Source organism: Seriola aureovittata, chromosome 23, assembly GCF_021018895.1.
Source record: "Seriola aureovittata isolate HTS-2021-v1 ecotype China chromosome 23, ASM2101889v1, whole genome shotgun sequence".
Lineage (NCBI taxonomy): Eukaryota > Metazoa > Chordata > Actinopteri > Carangiformes > Carangidae > Seriola > Seriola aureovittata.
This window is the reverse complement of record NC_079386.1, coordinates 7761158-7779426: the sequence shown is the minus strand read 5'-3', so window position 1 is coordinate 7779426 and position 18269 is coordinate 7761158. Positions and strand designations below refer to the sequence as shown.

The 18269-nt window shown below is 42.8% G+C and overlaps 2 protein-coding genes across 2 annotated transcripts in view; one reads left to right on the top strand and one right to left on the bottom strand.

Moving 5' to 3' along the window:
• Positions 1-14388, bottom strand: part of LOC130164805 (collagen alpha-1(XXV) chain) — a 145455-nt gene extending 131067 nt beyond the window's left edge. Inside the window, exons 1-2 of the mRNA XM_056369776.1 lie at positions 11697-14388; positions 11451-11520 (exon numbers count right to left, since the gene is read on the bottom strand). Of these exons, the coding sequence (XP_056225751.1) occupies positions 11451-11520; positions 11697-11990 (364 nt within the window). The 5' untranslated portion in view covers positions 11991-14388. The remainder of the gene's footprint in view (positions 1-11450; positions 11521-11696) is intronic.
• A 136-nt stretch (positions 14389-14524) lies between these two features.
• saxo2 (stabilizer of axonemal microtubules 2) lies at positions 14525-18057 on the top strand. The gene is made up of 4 exons (XM_056369775.1): positions 14525-15488; positions 16398-16562; positions 16736-16902; positions 17002-18057. Exons 1-4 carry the CDS (start codon positions 15376-15378, stop codon positions 17955-17957), a joined length of 1401 nt encoding a protein of 466 aa, XP_056225750.1. The 5' UTR covers positions 14525-15375; the 3' UTR covers positions 17958-18057.
• The last annotated feature ends 212 nt before the right edge of the window (positions 18058-18269 follow it).

Sequence of the window (18269 nt, the reverse complement as noted above, 5' to 3'; positions counted from 1 at the left end):
TGATCAAGTCTGTATTACACTGGGGATCTGACTGCAAACCCACACGTGTGCGCGACTCTCCCCTCTCGTTTATTATTCTGCATGAGGGGAGAAAAAAAGAAAAAGCATGCTGCAGCTGACAGCAAACGCATGCCAAGGCTGAAATCCAGTGGTTAATTTGGGTGTCACAATGTTTATAAAATGTCCTGTATTGCTTAAAATTGATATTACGCATTCATTTGGCAGCACGGGAAAGACAAATTAATCTGGTCACCATCTTACACTGGGTACCAAAAATACTGTATCAAGTTCAAAGTGCTGGCATGTCAGGTCACATTTAATCAGATGACATTAACGTCATGTAAAGTCATGTCTCCTCTCCATAATTTTTTCCTATGGCTATTAAAAAGCCTCTAATGTTCAACAGTGGCAGCCGAGGCAGGGAGAATGCTGGGAATGTAATTTGATTTGAAGGTCAAGGGCGGTGTGATGGATCCCTGCTCATCTTTTGCTGTTTAGAAAAAGAGAAAGACATCATCTCTACTAGAACCACTTCAGATCCGTCATGCTGACACCTGGTATATCACCGAAGAAGGAAACATCGCTCGCCTTTTTTTTTTTTTTTTTTTTGTCAGAGTCACAATAGTGATAACCTTGACCACACACTGGATTGGGTCATAATCACTCGCAAAAAGACAGTCAGTTTGTCAATTTTCCCCGTCAACCATCACAATCGCCTGTGAGATTTCAGTGGGTTTTGACCCGGTACTCTGCTCTGGTGTCTAACTTAGACATCAGCATTCAACACACTGTACACAGACAGCAGAAAAGCACTGAAAACACTTAGGGGGGCCTAATTATGAGACCATAAACATTTACAGTGCGCTAAACATTTAAGGAGCAGGGATGGCTCCAATTAAGCAACTGATTTACTAAAACTCTGATCTGTTCACAGTTTCTCTGTCTGTCATAGAAGGCAATAAACTTCCACCAAACCTATAAATGAAGCTACAAACAGCACAACATTGGATATTTTTAATCCAACTTGACCCAGAACATTCAATGATACACTTGCACACTGTACTGTGTATTTCAGGTGCTTGCATAGAATTTGTAACATGTGTTTGAATTGGCTCTACCTGAGGCACCCCGCAGCTGCCACAGCAGGCGGTAAGTGCAGTGTTCTGCGTGGCAAAGGAAGCCAACATACCGACACAGTCAATCTTTGACCTTTGTATTGCAGTAGCAAGTACGTTATGAGAATCTCACGAGACGTGGAACTGCTTGAGATAGCAGCACGGCTCAAGGGAGGCAGCTCATTAACCTGGATGCCGACAGGACGTCACTGTTGGTTGGTAGAGAGTCAAAAAGGTCAGTTGATGTAGAGCGACTGATTGCTATGTCTGCTTCACAGCACTGTAGCCGTCACTGTCAGTCCCTAGTATGTGTAGAATAGCTTTACAGGTAAAACATAAACTCTCTCAAACTTCTCAAATCGCAGTCTGAGACAAATGGACCAGAGAAACTCAACAGCACAGAGAAACCCGGTAGAAAGACAAGTGATCTGCACCACAGCAGGGGATTTAGGTCATTTCCTAAAAATATATTAATATAAATGAATGCATTTGTGTAAGTATCACAACGTCGAACGCCTTAAAGGCAACTTCACAAACTTTTTTTTTTTTTGGTGTGTGTGTCTGTGCATCATTTGGATGTTACAGTCGGCATAAATGAGCATTGTAGTTTTGAGTTTGCGAGGAAAATGTGTAAAATATGCATGAGGTATTCTGATTTACATCTAACAACATTTCCACTCAGTGGGCCTGATTCATTAAAACCTAACAAACACCACTGCATGAATGCACACAAACAACTCATCAACCTCACAGTCAACAGCACGAATCCAGATGAATGGCATTATCAGCTGAGATAATCTTTCTTCTATAGGAATGCACAGGAACAGGGAAAACATGAGCGCCATTACCTTCAAAAGGAGTGTGAGTATTTAAATACTTTACTTTAAGATTGTCCTTGTCTACATACTGAATACACACAAACACACACACACACACACACACACACACACACACACACACACACACACACACACACACACACTTTAATACATGTTTGAATTTAGCATAATGACCTTTTACTGGTTCAGCTGACCCTCCTCCACTACGTCCCACCTCCCTCAGTTACTACTGCGACTCCTGTAAAGCCTTCCATTGTAGCGCTGCATATTTCTCAGCCAAAATTCAGAATAATTTCTGAAACAATGTGTCTTTCATACACAGAGGTTCACACTGAAGTAGACAAAAACAGTCCCCTCATTTCTAACCGACAACCTTTGATTTTGACAGCTCAAATGTTGGCTGTGATGGCTGTATCAGCTGTAGCTAGCTAGAAAGTTGACGCCGAGATTGTTGAAAACTCCATCTCCAATTTACTTTGTATCATTTCCAGCTGATCACTCTTGAACAAGAGCCCCGTAGGAGGGTCTTAAATATGCATGTGATGACATATACAAAAGGAGACACTGCATGCCTGACCTTACATAACCATAATCTAATTGCCACTTATCTAAGTAAGGACGTTTATAAAAATGTTCTCACAGTTCAAAGCTGCTCGATGTATGCAGACAAGCACAGGTCACGTATTTACGCCACAGTGTCCCAAACCAGTGCCTCCATCTAAGACGAGAAATTAGGCAAACCTATTTTCAGGCTGCCATACGCAGCATCAGCTCTGTTTATCAAGCTGTCAAAAATTACAATTCAACCAGCCGTCTAGCCTGCTTGGCCCATATCATATGACCAGCAAGTTAAATTAAAGTGTATAGGGTTGTCTGTCTCACCGCTGGGTTTTCCAGGCCTTAACTGTGGCTTACACAGCTGTTTCTACCCTCTTCTTCATCAGATACAACGGGAGGGGCCCCTGAAACGGCCTGTGCGACGACCAGACCATGAGGCAACTCTGAACATATCAATCCATTATTACTGACGCTGGTGCAGCACTGTTAAATTGTATTGTTTGCTTGAGCCAAATTATTTTATTGCATGTTCTGGATTCACTGCATGCTAAAGGGGAAAACATATTCATAAACAGAGGAAAAATAGGGTTACATAAGCCTTAATTAGAAAACCGCGTTCCACGCCATTTTTAACATCACAGCTTGGTGAGAAAATTGAGAATGAATGGCTTCAATCCATTTATTTCATGCTTTCTCCCTCTTTTAAATTTAGAAAATAAAATTAACCAAACCACAATAACTTCAAAAACCTTTGCCACTGGTAATAGATTGAGTTACAAAAGCTACACCGAGGGACTACAGGGTGTCACGCATGGCTGCACGTTTCTTTCTCTAGATGTATGCGAGTGGGTTCACAAGTGTGCATATTTTGTAATCCAGTTGTGTCCGTGGACGTGCAACAGCCTGTTTGTGAGTGCACACGGGCTCAAATGTTTGCTCGGTATGTTTATTACCCTCTCAGATCTACAGCATGACTCACATTTCATGTCATATTTAGCACATGTTCAGAGAGGATGAGCCGGTCCCCTGGTGAGTGGTGGGGCGGAAGGAGGGGGGGGGGGGCATTGAACAAGCCGACAAGATCTCAAGCAAGACATTCTTGAATCTGAAGCTGAGCATAGAGGGGGGAGAGCGAACGGGCGGGAGGGGGAAGAAGAGCGTCCCCTTAACTGACAAAAATACTGGATGTCTAGTGATGTGTGGCTCAGAGGACAGGAAACAGTCTGATCCAACTGTTTGGGCCGTTTGATTTTCTTAGAGTCTAACCTCTTGGTGGCGCCCCGGGGGAGTCTGGGAGCATACATCATCTGGTGAGCTGCTGGGCAAACCCTGCTTGCCTCCATCACTTTTTCCACTTTGAGAAATCGCCTGAATCCCTGCTGTCTTTGGATAGCTTCAGGGATTGCTTGCTTGTTTTTGCTGGGACTAGATGGTTTGAAAATTGAAAAGAGGGCACTCCAAAATGTTAGCTCTAATAAATGTTTTGCAACCACTGTAAATAAACGTTCTGAAAGGATGACTGTCAATGCAGCAGTAGGTGTAGATTGATATATCTTACTTTAAACCCTGGAAATTAAACAAAAGACAATGAAAGAACCATTATTCCAATTCAAGAAAATTCATCTACAAGATGGACTTGTTGTTAGGGACTGTAAAAACATTTTTTGGGTTGTGAGAAAAAGGGAAGTAAGGGTAACTGCTGAAGTGAGGGTAGTCTGACTTGCTTTGGAGAGCAGCCTAGAGTCTTTTTCATTTGTTTTTGACCCTGTATTTTATGTCAGCCTTTGCTTTTGAGATTCAGTTTTCCTGAATCTCAAAATACATGGCTCTTCTGGTGATTAGTGATTGAGTGTTGTCTCCAGCAAAGAACGTGTCATTTTCAATCAACAGGAGCCAGAGCTGGTGCCTAGGCCCATTTCACTCTTTCACTACAGTGGCAATATCTGTTCATTTAAAAGCTCATGTGTGTGGGTGGGACATTTGCTGAAATGGATACATCATCTGTGTGCTGTAAAATGGGCAAGTGCCAGTTTTCACTCCTAATGTGCGTATCGATGACGCACATCGTGACAATTTATGTTGTATTAAAATAATAAATGTTTACATTTGTATATATCATCTAAATTTTGAATATTTACTATGAAAATATGACTAATATATGGAGTCTTGAGTTTTTAAAACATGATACATAAAGTACACCCCGCTTCCCAACATCAATCATTTTTGTACAGTCCCTTAAAGGTTTAGAGCAAAAATGAAAAATGACTTGGTGTCAAGGTAAGCTGTTTTGGAACAACTGAGAATAACAAGAGCTCTAAGCTAATGCTGCTCTTAGTCTGTGGGCCTGAAGTAAATGATGCATTATTAACAAAATAAAAGACACTCGGCAAACACTAGCCATGAATTGTGTTCAAGACGAATCTCTCTAAGGATGCCCATGAATGGTGGTAAGACCATATTAACCATAGTTTGCATGTCAGGCACACAGTGTTGAAATTACAGCTTCCTGTCGTGGCACGTACCAGTGCTTTTTTTTTTTTTTTCCCTCTTTTCTTTTTTGCACACCAGCCTGTTTTATTTGTAGTGCCTGTTCTTATTAGGCTGATGGAGAACAGAGCAGCAGCATCTGTGCCCCTCACCCCTCATCCTCCATGCCTGCTAGGGCTGAGAGGCCTGGGGCATAAAGCCACAGGCGGTGGGACGGGTGGGGGCGGGAGGGTATGAAGGGAGCGCCTGAGGGGTTCCTAGTTTTCTGTACTTGTCGGGAGCCCAGAATTTCCATGACACGGGTGAACACTGGCATCATCATGCATTACTGGTGATTTGAAACTGATGACAGACACTGGAAAATCATTTCTGCAATCAAAACAAATGAAATAAGAATCATTTCATGGAGAAAGGCATTGGGGGCTGCGTTGGTTTTTTTTTTTTTTTTTTTTTTATAAATCAGAGAGTATTGTGCCAATAATGCTTCAAATCAAATGTTTCACCAGGAAACTATGAAGGAGACGAGCTGGTAAAAGAAATACAAAATCTTAAAATGAGATCAGATCATTAGAGTTTAAATAGACATTAAAAAAAGCCATTAACATCATAGTGGCCTTAAAAGTTGCAGAGAAATCACCATATCGAACAGTAGACCAGCTGTTCCTGAAGGCTGCCACATTCGTCTATTAAACTTTTCTTTGAGCTCTGGTGGGTCAGGGATGAGTATGTGGGCGCATGAAGGGAGGTGAACTTAAGCCGTCACAAAGGAGACTTCAGTAGACTTCAGAAGGAGGATGAGTGAAACTTTCATACCCAGTGTCAGAGGGCACCCGGCAGATGAGACAGAGTTTGTGAGCCGTCTTTTGTGGAGGATTTGCCACCCAGCTCCGACAGAGAGGCAGAGGAGTCGAGCCGCCGGGGGCCACGGAGAGGGCGCATCAAAAAGGGGACCAACAGCAGCGACTTTCCCTCCTCCGCGGGAGTTTGCCAGGCAAACGGAGGAAGAGGGTTATATGTTGTATCAGCGGCAGAAAAGAGCCCCTCGCATGCACCCAGATAGTCGCCAGCACTGCATATGCGATGCTTCTTAATTCTTTTGCCCAATATTTGAGCAACAAATTTGCTTCCACGCAGGATAAAAAGAGAACATCTACGTGAACAAACAGCAAACTGAAGACACTGTAAATATAACTGTCGCATATCTTCCATCAAACATCATGCCCGAGTAGATACACAGAGACCCGAGAGATGTTTAAAAGCTGCACATCCAGCAGGAAAACTATTCAGCTGTCATCAAAGAACTTGGGTGAAATCATTTAACGGGTTTATTGAAGCCTTATCCTGAGGGCACGAAACCACAGTGGAAGAATTCTGCGCCACCTTTAACAGCTTGAATGTCATTGTCCAACTTTATGCTTGGGAGATGTAGAAAACTGCAATAAATCCTAGACGGAAAATATTAATTTTCTTAAAAACACAGCCTATTTTTGGAGCAAATGCAAAACTGGAGACAATTCTTTTATTCAATTGTGGGGTGTGCCGTTATGTTGTGGTGATGGAAACCCCTTCATATAAATCCAAGTAGTAACCTTAGGAGCAGCCAAGACAGGATCTCCAAGCTTCCTACTTAATCCCACACAAAATGACGATTGAGGATCACCGCCAGGAAATGTTCAAGGACACATGAGACGGGCCATTAGGCATGAGCAATTCAATTCTGCTCCATTCCTTTGGCCTCCGTCCCCCTGTTCTCCCAGCCTGAGGTTCTTCACTCTCCAGCAGAGTACTGTTGTGACATCGCTCACATAAAAATTATGTCATCTCCTCTCTATTCAGAGTGTCCCCTCAGGTTAATGCATAGTAAAAAGAGAAAAGTGTGCCACCCTTTCAACCCCTACAGTCATTACCAGTGCTTTCATCTGGCATGCCTCATCATCTCCCATTAAAAAAAAACTGCTGTGTCAAAGATATAAAGAGAACATCTGTGCTATTTCCAGCATCCTGCCCTTTATAATAACCCTTGTGTGAGAATTGAAAATTAGGGCAAATGCCCCGCTTCTGATGATTCATCATGATAAATCACGTCATGTTAATTTATTGGGACTGATGTAAAACCTGAGCTGAATGAGTCGAGCTTTTCATGCATGAAACGATCCCCTGCAAGATGTTATTCATTGTGTGGAGTACATTACGCTCATGATTTACATGTGGATCCCCTTTAAAGTGATTGAGCAGCAATCAAAAATCCTGATTGCCTATTCACCGTCGCCTCCAGGCGAAGCTTCTCGGGCTCCATCTTTTTGTCTCCGGCCTCACTTGCTCACAAAGACAGCCTAACTTGACTCCCCCTAACCAAAAGCAGCTGGCCGCAGCGGCTACCTGGAAGTCTGCTTAGCTTTACCTAGCACTCAGTAATTACATGGCCATTAGGGCACCTCCCAGCACCAAACCACACAGAGGGTTTAATTCAAAAGCTGTCGGTGATTAATTACCAGTTGCCCACCGAGTTGAGGATATCTGAGGGGATTGGCACAACTGTAACTGTATCAGGCCACTGGGATTACACACTTTTTGAGGCGGAAAAGGGGGAGCATAACCCAGCTTGGCTACACAGAGTTGAACAGAAGTGACTAGATTGAGAAATTCGTGTGTGTGTGTGTGTGTGTGTGTGTGTGTGTGTGTGTGTGTGTGTGTGTGTGTGTGTGTGTGTGTGTGTGTGTGTGTGTGTGTGTGTGTGTGTGTGTGTGTCGTTTTGCCTCTGGTGAAGTGAATTAAAGCTGGACTTGACAAAGCAAGAAAAAACGATATTACTGCATCTGCTTACGATTTTATTTTGAAATCTTAAGACACACCATCCAGCTAATGTGACCCCCAGCTGCCCCCTTGTCCTTGACAACCAGTATTGGGTGTTTAGTGGGGGAAAACATAGTCCAGCACATTACAAGTTGTATATTGCCGTTTTCTCCAGGGCACGTCAGCTGGTGTTTAGCTGCCAGACTTTTTGAAGCGTTAACTTCAAGAAATGCTGCAGAGTGGGAAAAGGGGATGTATGGGAGAGGGGTGGGGGTGGGGGGTGGGTGTATGGGTGATTAAACAGGGAAAGAGCAAAGCACCAGTGCTTGCTGAATGCACATTTTATTATAGTCCCATTAAACAACAGGCCCTGCTTTGAATGCAGATCCCAGGGGAGGAGAAGGTACACGAAAAAAAAAAATGAAAAAGACAAACAGCCCGCCAATGCTGAAACAATTATTAGAAGGAGACTCGCTTCACAGAGTGGCACACCGAGGGGGTGTGACTGTAGACGGTTTCACATCAAGTTGGTTTGACAGGTTTTTCTTATCCCCTAGACCCAAGACTATTTCCACTAAATGCAGCTTTTCAAACCCAATGTGCAGTCCAGAAAAACTGACAAGGGATTAACATGAAAATGGTGGTGTGTGTCCCTATTAAATTCAATAGAAAACACACACACACACACACACACACACAAGTCTGCAGCTCTGTGAGGCTGTACTTAAGTAGGCACAACAGCACTTTGAGGTAAATGCTACATGCTCACAGTGACATCGTAATGAACACAAGGTAATGCAGAAGCCGGTGGGAAAGTCGTTGTATTTTCTTCTGTATTTGGTCATTAGCAAAAATACTTTGTACATTTTGACCTGATGGCAAACCATACACTAAGATTTCACTCCGAATCACAAAGCTCAATCTCATGGCGGCACGAGGGGATGACAAAAGTTATCGGTGAAGGATCTATTGGATCCATCCTATAGCTGCTCAGACATGTCACAAAAAAAAAAAAACAAGTGTCAACCTGCTGGTGTCGCTAGAGGATAATTTAAGGGAGCACCACAGTCAATAAAAATCTCATGACAACCCATCCAACATTGCAGCCAGGACCAAAGTGATGGGCCGTTGACATTGCCGTCCGAGTCTCAGGTGAAGAGCCGCATTATCAGCCTCACTGTGAAAAAAAGCCTTCAGTCACACAGAAGCTAATAACTGAGTCCTGAGTGACGGCGATAACAGACAGTGCGAGAATGAAAAATGGCACCAGCAAAAACTTCACTTCCATTTAACTAAAAAGTACATGAGCGTGAATAAAATATGCTTTAAGTTCACGACAGACTTCCTCTGATAAAGATGGCACAAACTCCCTCTGATTCAGGAGCAACCTATAAAATATCCCCAAGCTATGGACCATTGCTCTGTCTATGCAACCACTCCATCTTCTTTGACAGCAATAAAGTGAAGACTGTGAAAAGCACATTATAGTCCTCCCCTCAAAAAGAAAGAGAAAAAAAAAAGCCACATCTGAGCCACGGGCTGTCTTCTAGACAGAGGAGGGGATAAATATTGAGAGAACCCATTCAGCATTCATAAAGTATAAAGATATTTGGCCTGAAAACACCCACTACAGAGCATTAACGTTGCATGGCACAATACACTTACACTGCATGAGCATTACATTGTCAAATACACTCCAGATTCTTCAAAGTATTACTATGATTTATGTGTTTTGTATGTAACTATAGTTCAATAAGAAATGGATAAATAGTGGACATGAAGGAAAAAGTAATCAGATTTGAGAGGCTGACTAGTTGCCAGTTTCCGAGATCGAGCTCGGTGCCGCCTTGGTTCGGGTTTTAGTGTCACCGTGCTTCATCTGATGTGAAATGTTTTCGTTGTTTTATTTCTGCCCGTAACAGAAATGTGCCGGAAGGGAAAAAGGGAAAAAGCAGCAGACACATGATAGGGATTGAGAACAGAGAGCAGCGTGATTGTGAGAGTCTCATTATGGGTAATACTTCCAGTACTTCTGGCTCATTAATTCAGGCCTTTTCACTCAGCAGATGACTCATTTGTAATTGATAAACCACTTGAGAAAACTAAAGAAATTGTGCCGTTCATTCATGATTATCACTTTCACTGGTCTTGCTTCTTCTTTCATCTGTTTGATTGTAATAGATGTAATAATCTGTCGGTGTATGTATCCATGAGGGGGATTTTTTTTTCCCCTAATTTCCCTCCAACAGAGGTCAGAGGTCAACGGCAGAAGACTCCCTGGCTTCAGTTGGGATTCAGCATCTTGCTCAAGGACGCATCGGCAGATGTTTGCTGACACCTGGATTGTCCATCTAAAGAGATCCAACCACAAGGCTACTCTGCTCTATGTCACAACTATGGCTTTTCCGGAGAGGTCACCTACACTGTGTTCACACCGCCTGGATCACATTCCCAGCTGCGGTTGACTGAAGCTGCAGCGCGGGCAGATCCCTCTTTAATCACACTTTGAAAAAGTTGTGAAATACATGTCATTTCCAAGAGAGCAGTCTTCATTCTGATTTCAAGGAGGCTCAAGGGGCTGAGGATCCTGTCTGACAAAAGCTTCGGAATTCTGGAAGCTGATTGGCGGCAAAACCTGTCGACACTATTTGAGTTCTTAAAATATTTTACATGAAGATATGAAACGGTGGAAAAGGCTTTGAGCAGATGATGGAAATCTACACGTCTGGTGGCATCCTAAAGAAAGTCACACATGAACTCGCATGTCGTTGCTGTCCTGTGAAAACCATGCATCTCCGCTTTTTATGAGCAGAGAAAACCAGCCCCAGTTAAAGCCATGTGACAATACATTGCTCAGATGATCCAGTGGATTTTTATGTGGTTTATTTAGCTCTCACTGGAGGAGAATTTTCTCAACACATTAAAGAACAATTCATCCTTCAAATTTTTTTTTTTTTAATTAATTCAACAAAATTGGAGATACCTGGTTTTCAATCAACAGCCATGATATGCTTTTCCTCTGACCTGCACAGTCAACACACAGCTGTCAATCACATGATTCATTTTTTCCCCTCCAGTTATTCACAATAGTGACGACCATGACAACATTTAAAAGTCAGAGAAGATTTGATCCTACAGTTCAGATTCTGCAGCATCCCTCTTACATCAGCACAGTCTCCCACACTGATGCACAGACTAACCCAACCTTGACTCCATCCCAAAATGATCAGAATGCTGACCCACACTGAAGGAATAAATGTTTCCATCTACTGGTGGGAAATGTGAATTTCATGTGGCTTTTTTTTTTTCCTCCCTCAGTGGACAGGCAACATCACAAGTCAAACCTCTCAGCACCTCTATGTATAGACCACTGTTAAATACCTTTCTTTCTGTTAAGCTTAATGGCCATTCAGCTGTCTGCATCCTTCACAGCGGAACTGCCCCAAACTATCAACACCATCCAGGCAAACTGTTATGTGTCATCAGTTTATTTCAATGAAATAAACTCAGGACCTGTTCAGAAAAATCTCCTTCCTTCTCACATCAACTCTGGTCTGAGTGAAGCAGCTTCAAATCCAGTGTCTCACACACACACACACACACACACACACACACACACACACACACACACAGTATTGGGAAAAGTAGTTTGGTTTACCTGGAGGGCAGTTGCATTCAGGTGACGTTTGTCTGGCAGTCCGAATCTTGACAAAATTTTCATAGGAGCGCTGAAATTTTAAAACAATGCTTTTTTAAAAATTAATCTGCACGTGATGATTTCAGTGACAATAAATTATTTGGGGGAAAATTGCGTGGCTGTTTACTGAAATAGTGTCAGTTCGTGGGCAGTTAAGCGGCTGAAAACAATTAACTCATGGAGAACAAGTGCAAGAGGCAGTCTTACCTGCGAGAGCAGCTCATCCACTCTTTGTTGGATCAATGAATTAAAATCATCCAGGGAGTAGCCAGGGGCACGGATGAACGGGTGCTCGCCATTCCCACTCTCCAAATCCACAACCCGGTTCTTAATGTCAGCTGTGTTAATGCTCAGAAGAATGCAAAAGGCGATGGACGCCACTGAACATAAAGACGAGATTATGTTCAGCACTGTTGTGCGACAGTATTGTCGCTTCTGAGGCGCCACTTTCTCCATTTTTTCCACGCACTTGGATGCTCCTCTTGCTTCCGCGATCTCCATTTAACTAGAACTACACGCGCCGTTGGGAGCAAACTGCATCTGGCGCGGAGTCACGAATTTATGGCACACTGTTCTCCCTCTCTGTGTATGTGTGCGTGTGTGTGCCTGCCTGCCTGCGACGCGGCGTTCACGTACAGTGACTTTGTGGTGACAGCGACAGATAGACGAGTGGAGCCCCACTCCGCTCCAGCTAAAGCAAATGAACCTGTCTGACGGCGCGTCAGGGCTCCTGCAAACTTGTTGCACAGAACCTTGCACAGTAGTCTAGTGCAGAGGAAAACGCTATTATGCACAATAAAGTAGAAAGAGAGGCTGGGGAGGTAGAAGGCAGCGCGCATGTAGTGGAGGCAGCATTACCACTCAGAGCTTTTCCACGGTGCAGGCACGCTCCCCCTCATTACAGCAACAAACACGCCTCCAATCTGTCCTGACTGATTAACATAATTTATTGGCCCGCTCCTTTCGCTCTCCTACACTTGAGTACTATTGCCATTAGTTGACATTAAGAGAAATGATTGTACTCCTGTGAGATCTCCAGCTTTGCAAAAACAGAACGCTGCGTAAAGAGGCAATTAGCCTTCTTGCTGCATTTTGTAAATGCACGGTTCAGAGTGAGGGCACTATAAAACAACAATCACGTTTTAGATGATTAATCACTCATGGTTCTGTTATTTGTTTAAAATTAAACATTAACATTTACTGCAACCGCTGTATGGCAACGTTAACATATTGTTTTTTTTGTTCATGGCGCTGCGTAAATACGCATGAAAATCTATCTTAAATGTTCGCGGGGTTAGGTGAGCAAAGGTGCTGAATAAACTGTCAGACTATGAGAAAAGAGTATATCTTATTGATTGACTGCTTTCTATAGACCTCATGTGGAGAGAAGAAAGCCACAAAGCCCAACAGCGCTCAGGCAGAGATGCGCCTGTGGCGTCGCGTGAACCCCACAGTCTGTCTCCCTTCTGGACTGTTTGATGCATTGAGTTGTGATTAGATTTTAGTTCGTATCTATTTAGTGGATTTATTGTGATAGCACAAGCAGACAGTGCGCACAAACCACGAATAACATGAAAACCGGAAATGTGGATGACTATTTCACGTTAGAGAGGGCGATTCCTCGAAAATTCCTGTAGGGTTTCTCTCTAAAATAATGGGAATGCTGAGGTGAAAAATGATTCCAAACATTTTTTTTTTTTTTGCACGATAGAGCAGTTTGTTTGAATGACACAGTGATAATCCCGTTTATTCACTGGGCTTTGGCACCACCGTCTGTCTTACATCAGCATCAATACAAGCGTTGTCTCTGATGCTTTAACTCTGGAGGCTGCAATATAAAGTTGATGCGCATAGTACTGCTCCAAGTTTGAGGTACTTTTAAACTATATTCAATCAGCAGCAATAACATCACATCTGTCTTCCTCCACGGTTCACTCGCTTCAAGAGACCAAGATCTATTCTGAGTGATTTGAATGACATTGAATAAAGAAGTCGGTTTTTCATAGGCAGTCAGAAATTCTTAATGGAAAACGACTTCAAATATCCATAAACCTCTCCTGACTCCCGACTTCTTATTCCGAGATTCCTCTTTCCAGCCTTTTTGCATTTTAATGCTCCTCTTTGAAAATACGTCTCCACCGCTCCAAATGAATGGGTGGGGTCCAGAGGCACAACTGCACGCGGTGTCTGAGGTATCCAGTGTGGATGTGACTTACCATTCATCAGAGCGGTTTCTGTCTCTTTTATTTCCCTAAAATAATCAAGTATATTCTACATTAATCTGATTTATAGATTAGTTCTTTGGCTCTTTTTTAAAATTTTTTTTTTTTATATAAAATCAGACATTAAAACCTCCCTGGCCAATTAAACCACTGCTACAGGAAATGTATTTCTCCAGTGCAGAGATCTTCTGATGTGTCACATCCAGTGAAAGAAAATATCAACACACATCCATTAGAGATAATATATTGCTAGAATTGCTGTCACACACTGTCAGTATCAAAATAACATAAGCAAACCTAAAGCATTGTACAGTTAGTTTGCAATGACAGCAAGGCACTGAATCTGTGGTTTTGCTGCAGTGCCAAACTAAGACCGAAATGAGGCGAAACCCGAAATACTTTAAAGGCCAGGTTCATTATTTTACCTGATTTGGCCTCTTCAGGTAAAAAGACTGCTTGACTGGCATCTCCCTCACTCTCCTGTCAACTCCTCTGCACCTGTTTGGACAGGACAGATTACCCTTTTATTATTTTTATTGGTAGATATGACCTCATTTAATTCCCAACTTCGACCTGAACAGATGAGTCTGCTGAGCCAGAGGAAGTGAAATGAGCCAGAATTCCCCCTACAACTGGAAATCATTGCAGGTCTCTTGTCTAAATAAGCACTGGCTCACAGACCCTATTACACTGCAAACAGAACATTCACTACATATTTAATGATATGCCTAATAATTAGATTAACCAAAGGATAATGAATATCAACAGGCCTACAAAATACTGGTCATAGTCTGTATCAGCCTCTTCCTCTCATGTCACATCTGTTCTGGTTTTATGCTGCTGTATAAGCTTTGTGCAAATAAAAAAAACAGCCTAAGAAATTGTAAATTATGAAATAAATACCATAGTTAATTCTAATCTAACACCAGATTGCAAGCAGCAGACACCGAAGCAAAATTGTCATGTGGACCTAATAGTCTTTTTTTTTTTTTAAAGCTTTGAACGCCATCTAGTGGACAAACACGGCAATGCCCTTGACCTATTGATCCAACAGACCATAATTTAACACCTGTGAGTGGAAGAATCCCCATGACTACATCTGTGTGTGTGAAACCTAGCGGAAGGTCACAAGGTCACAACTCCCTTGACTCCCCGTTGTGTGTGTGTGTGTGTGTGTGTGTGTGTGTGTGTGTGTGTGTGTGTAGGCTGACAGTCCCCCACCCCTTTTCTCTCTCTCTCTCTTTTTATTTTTGGACATGACCACAAAGTAACAGATGGAGTCCTGCGACCAAGTCACGTTGCCAAGTCAAACTGCACTTTGCATATTCAGCAAATAAAATTAAAAAATTAAACATAATCAGGCATTGGCTTAACAATCTAATAGTGCAGCTAAAAATGACATTTTCAAAAGTGGCCGCTCCACTTCGTGTAACATCCCTACAGGAGTTTTGGAATCTTCTTTACGCGCCAAAAAAGCGCATCATCACGAGCCGAGTCTTCGCCTTGACAACGGCCTGCATCCGAGAATAATTCACTCGTGTTTATTTTTAGAAGCTGTCGGGCCGCTGCGTGCTACTCTCCTTCAACACACACCCCACGTCCCTCCGGTCAATAATTCATGCGCTGTAGGCCTGCAGCGAGGAGCCAGGGAGCAGGCTGAGCCGATGGACGTACAAACAAAACGCGCTGGGTGCACCCCCGGACGAGGGGTGCAGCCCAAAGCTGTGAGGCAGCAGAGTACGCAACATAAGGGCGGTCAACAAGCCACAGCAATGAGGTGAGCTGATCTCTTGCTAATGGTTTCTTGATGGGATGGTTGTTTTTTCTTTTTTTTTTTTTTTGGATGGGCTTTCCAAGACAAAAACACAAAATACCAGAGATCTGCTTGTGCTTTGTTGTGTGTTTTTTTTTAATTTGACATTATTTTCAATGGAATCATGTGAGCTGTAGTTACAGTAAGTGTCTGCTGTGCCTGTCTGCAGATATGTGTGATCAGGGTTACTCCTGCAGAGGTTATGTTATAGATTGTCAACTCTGTCAATAAATCTTAATAAAAAAAATATGATTACAACACCTGCTGTATTCATATTGTTTTATCTATCCATATATTTGATCGTCTTTGTGGAAAGGTAAAAAGGTGCTAAGTTCTAAGACTTAAAAAGCACTTGAAATATTGTTGAACATGCTGTCACTTGACAATGTTTTATAGTTCAGTTTCATTTTAACAACCTGTGTATTGATCAGAATCACAATCAGAAAACTGCTTTGTTACAATTGCTCAACAAGCAGTGAGGAAACTACTCTGAAATAGTAATGATAATAGATAAAAATGCACCGTACATGAATACAAATGTGCAAGAAGTAATTTGAGAGGTAGGTAAAGTCATTTAACTGTAAATGAACCTTAATGTGCAAAGGTAAAGTGAATGAAAAGTGAAATGTAGGTCAGCAGTAAACTAACAGCAGTATACTGATGGAGCTGTGCAGCAGTAAGTGATTTACAGTCGTTTAAACTACGTTAGCATTGGTGGCTGTAGATTGTGAAAGCTGCAAAAATTGTTTAACTACAGCAGACTGCTGAGGAATTGTTTATCTGAATAGCCACAGGAAGGAAGGAGGTAACTGCTTTGTTGAAATGGTAATTAAACTTATATGCTATGCTATATAAATTTGCCTTGATGTCCAGGAAGCTTTACGGCCCGCAGAGAGCCCAGACACGGGCCTCCATGACCACAGAGTACCAAGAGAGGTTCCTCCCCCCCCGCTGCCACACAACGATTGTCACGACCTCAACACAGAAAAACCCTTACCACTCACTGAAGGGGACCAGTGCCGACATGACCACTTTTAGGTAAGTTCTTTGTCTGTCACTAGATACATGTTTTTGGAGGTGTGGAGTGTGATGTATGGAGGAATATTGGGGTATGACGTGTTTTGAATCCCTGTAGAAGAATAAACCAGACACTGTAAGCTACAATATTTGTGAGTTCAACAAATTTCACATCATAAGTGTGTGTGTTTCAGGTCATTCTTTGTTACCCACAAATGGATGAAAAACCCACCAAAGGCCCCACAGCCATCTTTGCCACCCAAAGGCCAACGGAGATGCAGCAGCGCTCCGCACAATCATACTTGCTCTGCAGCAAACCAGCTGGAATCCAAGGTGGTGGACTATACCTCAGTGTACAAAAGTAAGCGACTTAAGGATCATATTGGAGACATACATTGCAGAAATATAAAGTAACAAATGTATACGTTCTGATTAAAATCCACTCTCACTGTATTTTCAGATGATTTCCAAGCATGGAAAGCTAACCAGCGTCAGCCATACAGGCTGCACGACAACTTGAAGGTCGACCAAGGATTAGTTGTCACAAAAAGTGCTCACAAAGGTCAATCTGAGAAAGATTCTGTTCAGGTGGATGCAAACTCCAAACCAGTGGAACAGGAGGAAGGACCAAAACCATTTGAAAGGACCACCAGCTACAAATCTGACTACATCACCCATCCAATGCCGCCCAAGACATGCAGGAAGAAGCCTGTGAACCAAAGCAACAAAGGTCTGCTGGCTGAGCACACAGAGTCCTTCGGGCCAAAGTTGGCTTGGCAAATGAACCAGGAAGTTTTTAATGAAGCCAGCGAATTCTTTCAGCAATTTAAGACCTGGTCTCTTGAAACCAAGTTCTGCGGCCAAGGTAAAGCCAAAGTGTCCAGTCCACCAGCAGGTCACAACGTGTTTCTCTCCACAACACACGCAGACTACACACCGCACGAGTGCCAGCGCACCAAGCCAATCCTGCCATCTGTGCAAAACAGTGAGAAAAGCAAGGAGCCATTTCCTTCAGTGACAACCATGAAGGAGGATTACAAAGCTTGGAGCACACCACGACGCCTGCCCATTGTCCGCAAAGGAGAGATGGAATGGCCCATGAAAACCCCAAATTCAGTGTGCACACCTAAGCCGTCTGAGAACTGCAAAACAAACCCGAAACCCTGCAGCCCCCATCCCAAACTGAACGAGCCTGCTGTCTGTAATTCCAGCTGTAACACCACAGAGAAACCTCAATTTCCTGCTGAGAATGGAGGGTTTTCCGGCTTCGGATGCATTTCCACGGGGCCTGAAGAATCCAGGATGTACTGGTCCACCTCTTTTGACAGAGGAGCGCCTTGGCCTGATGGTGACACTTGTGATGACCCATCTCAGCCCCACGAAACAATAAGCTGCATGGTTTCTAACAGAAGCTAAGGCTTCCTAGAGACCAAGCCACTGACGGGGTGTGGTGCTGCCACACTTTACCTCAGGTAGTTTCTACCTTTACACCAATAAAAGCCATAAATGGAACTGAGATTATGTAATGGCAGCTATTTTTACACTACTACTCATCTCACGTTGAGTGTTATGTAATCTACAAAACTGAAGGCAACTCATATTCATTTTTTTTTTATAAGTTAAACAGCTAAATATAGCATGCGAAATAACAGTTAAACATACATCCTCTAGTTAATTGTGTGTAAACACTTTTGCAACCGAAACAGCTGCTAGTCAGTAACTTGGACG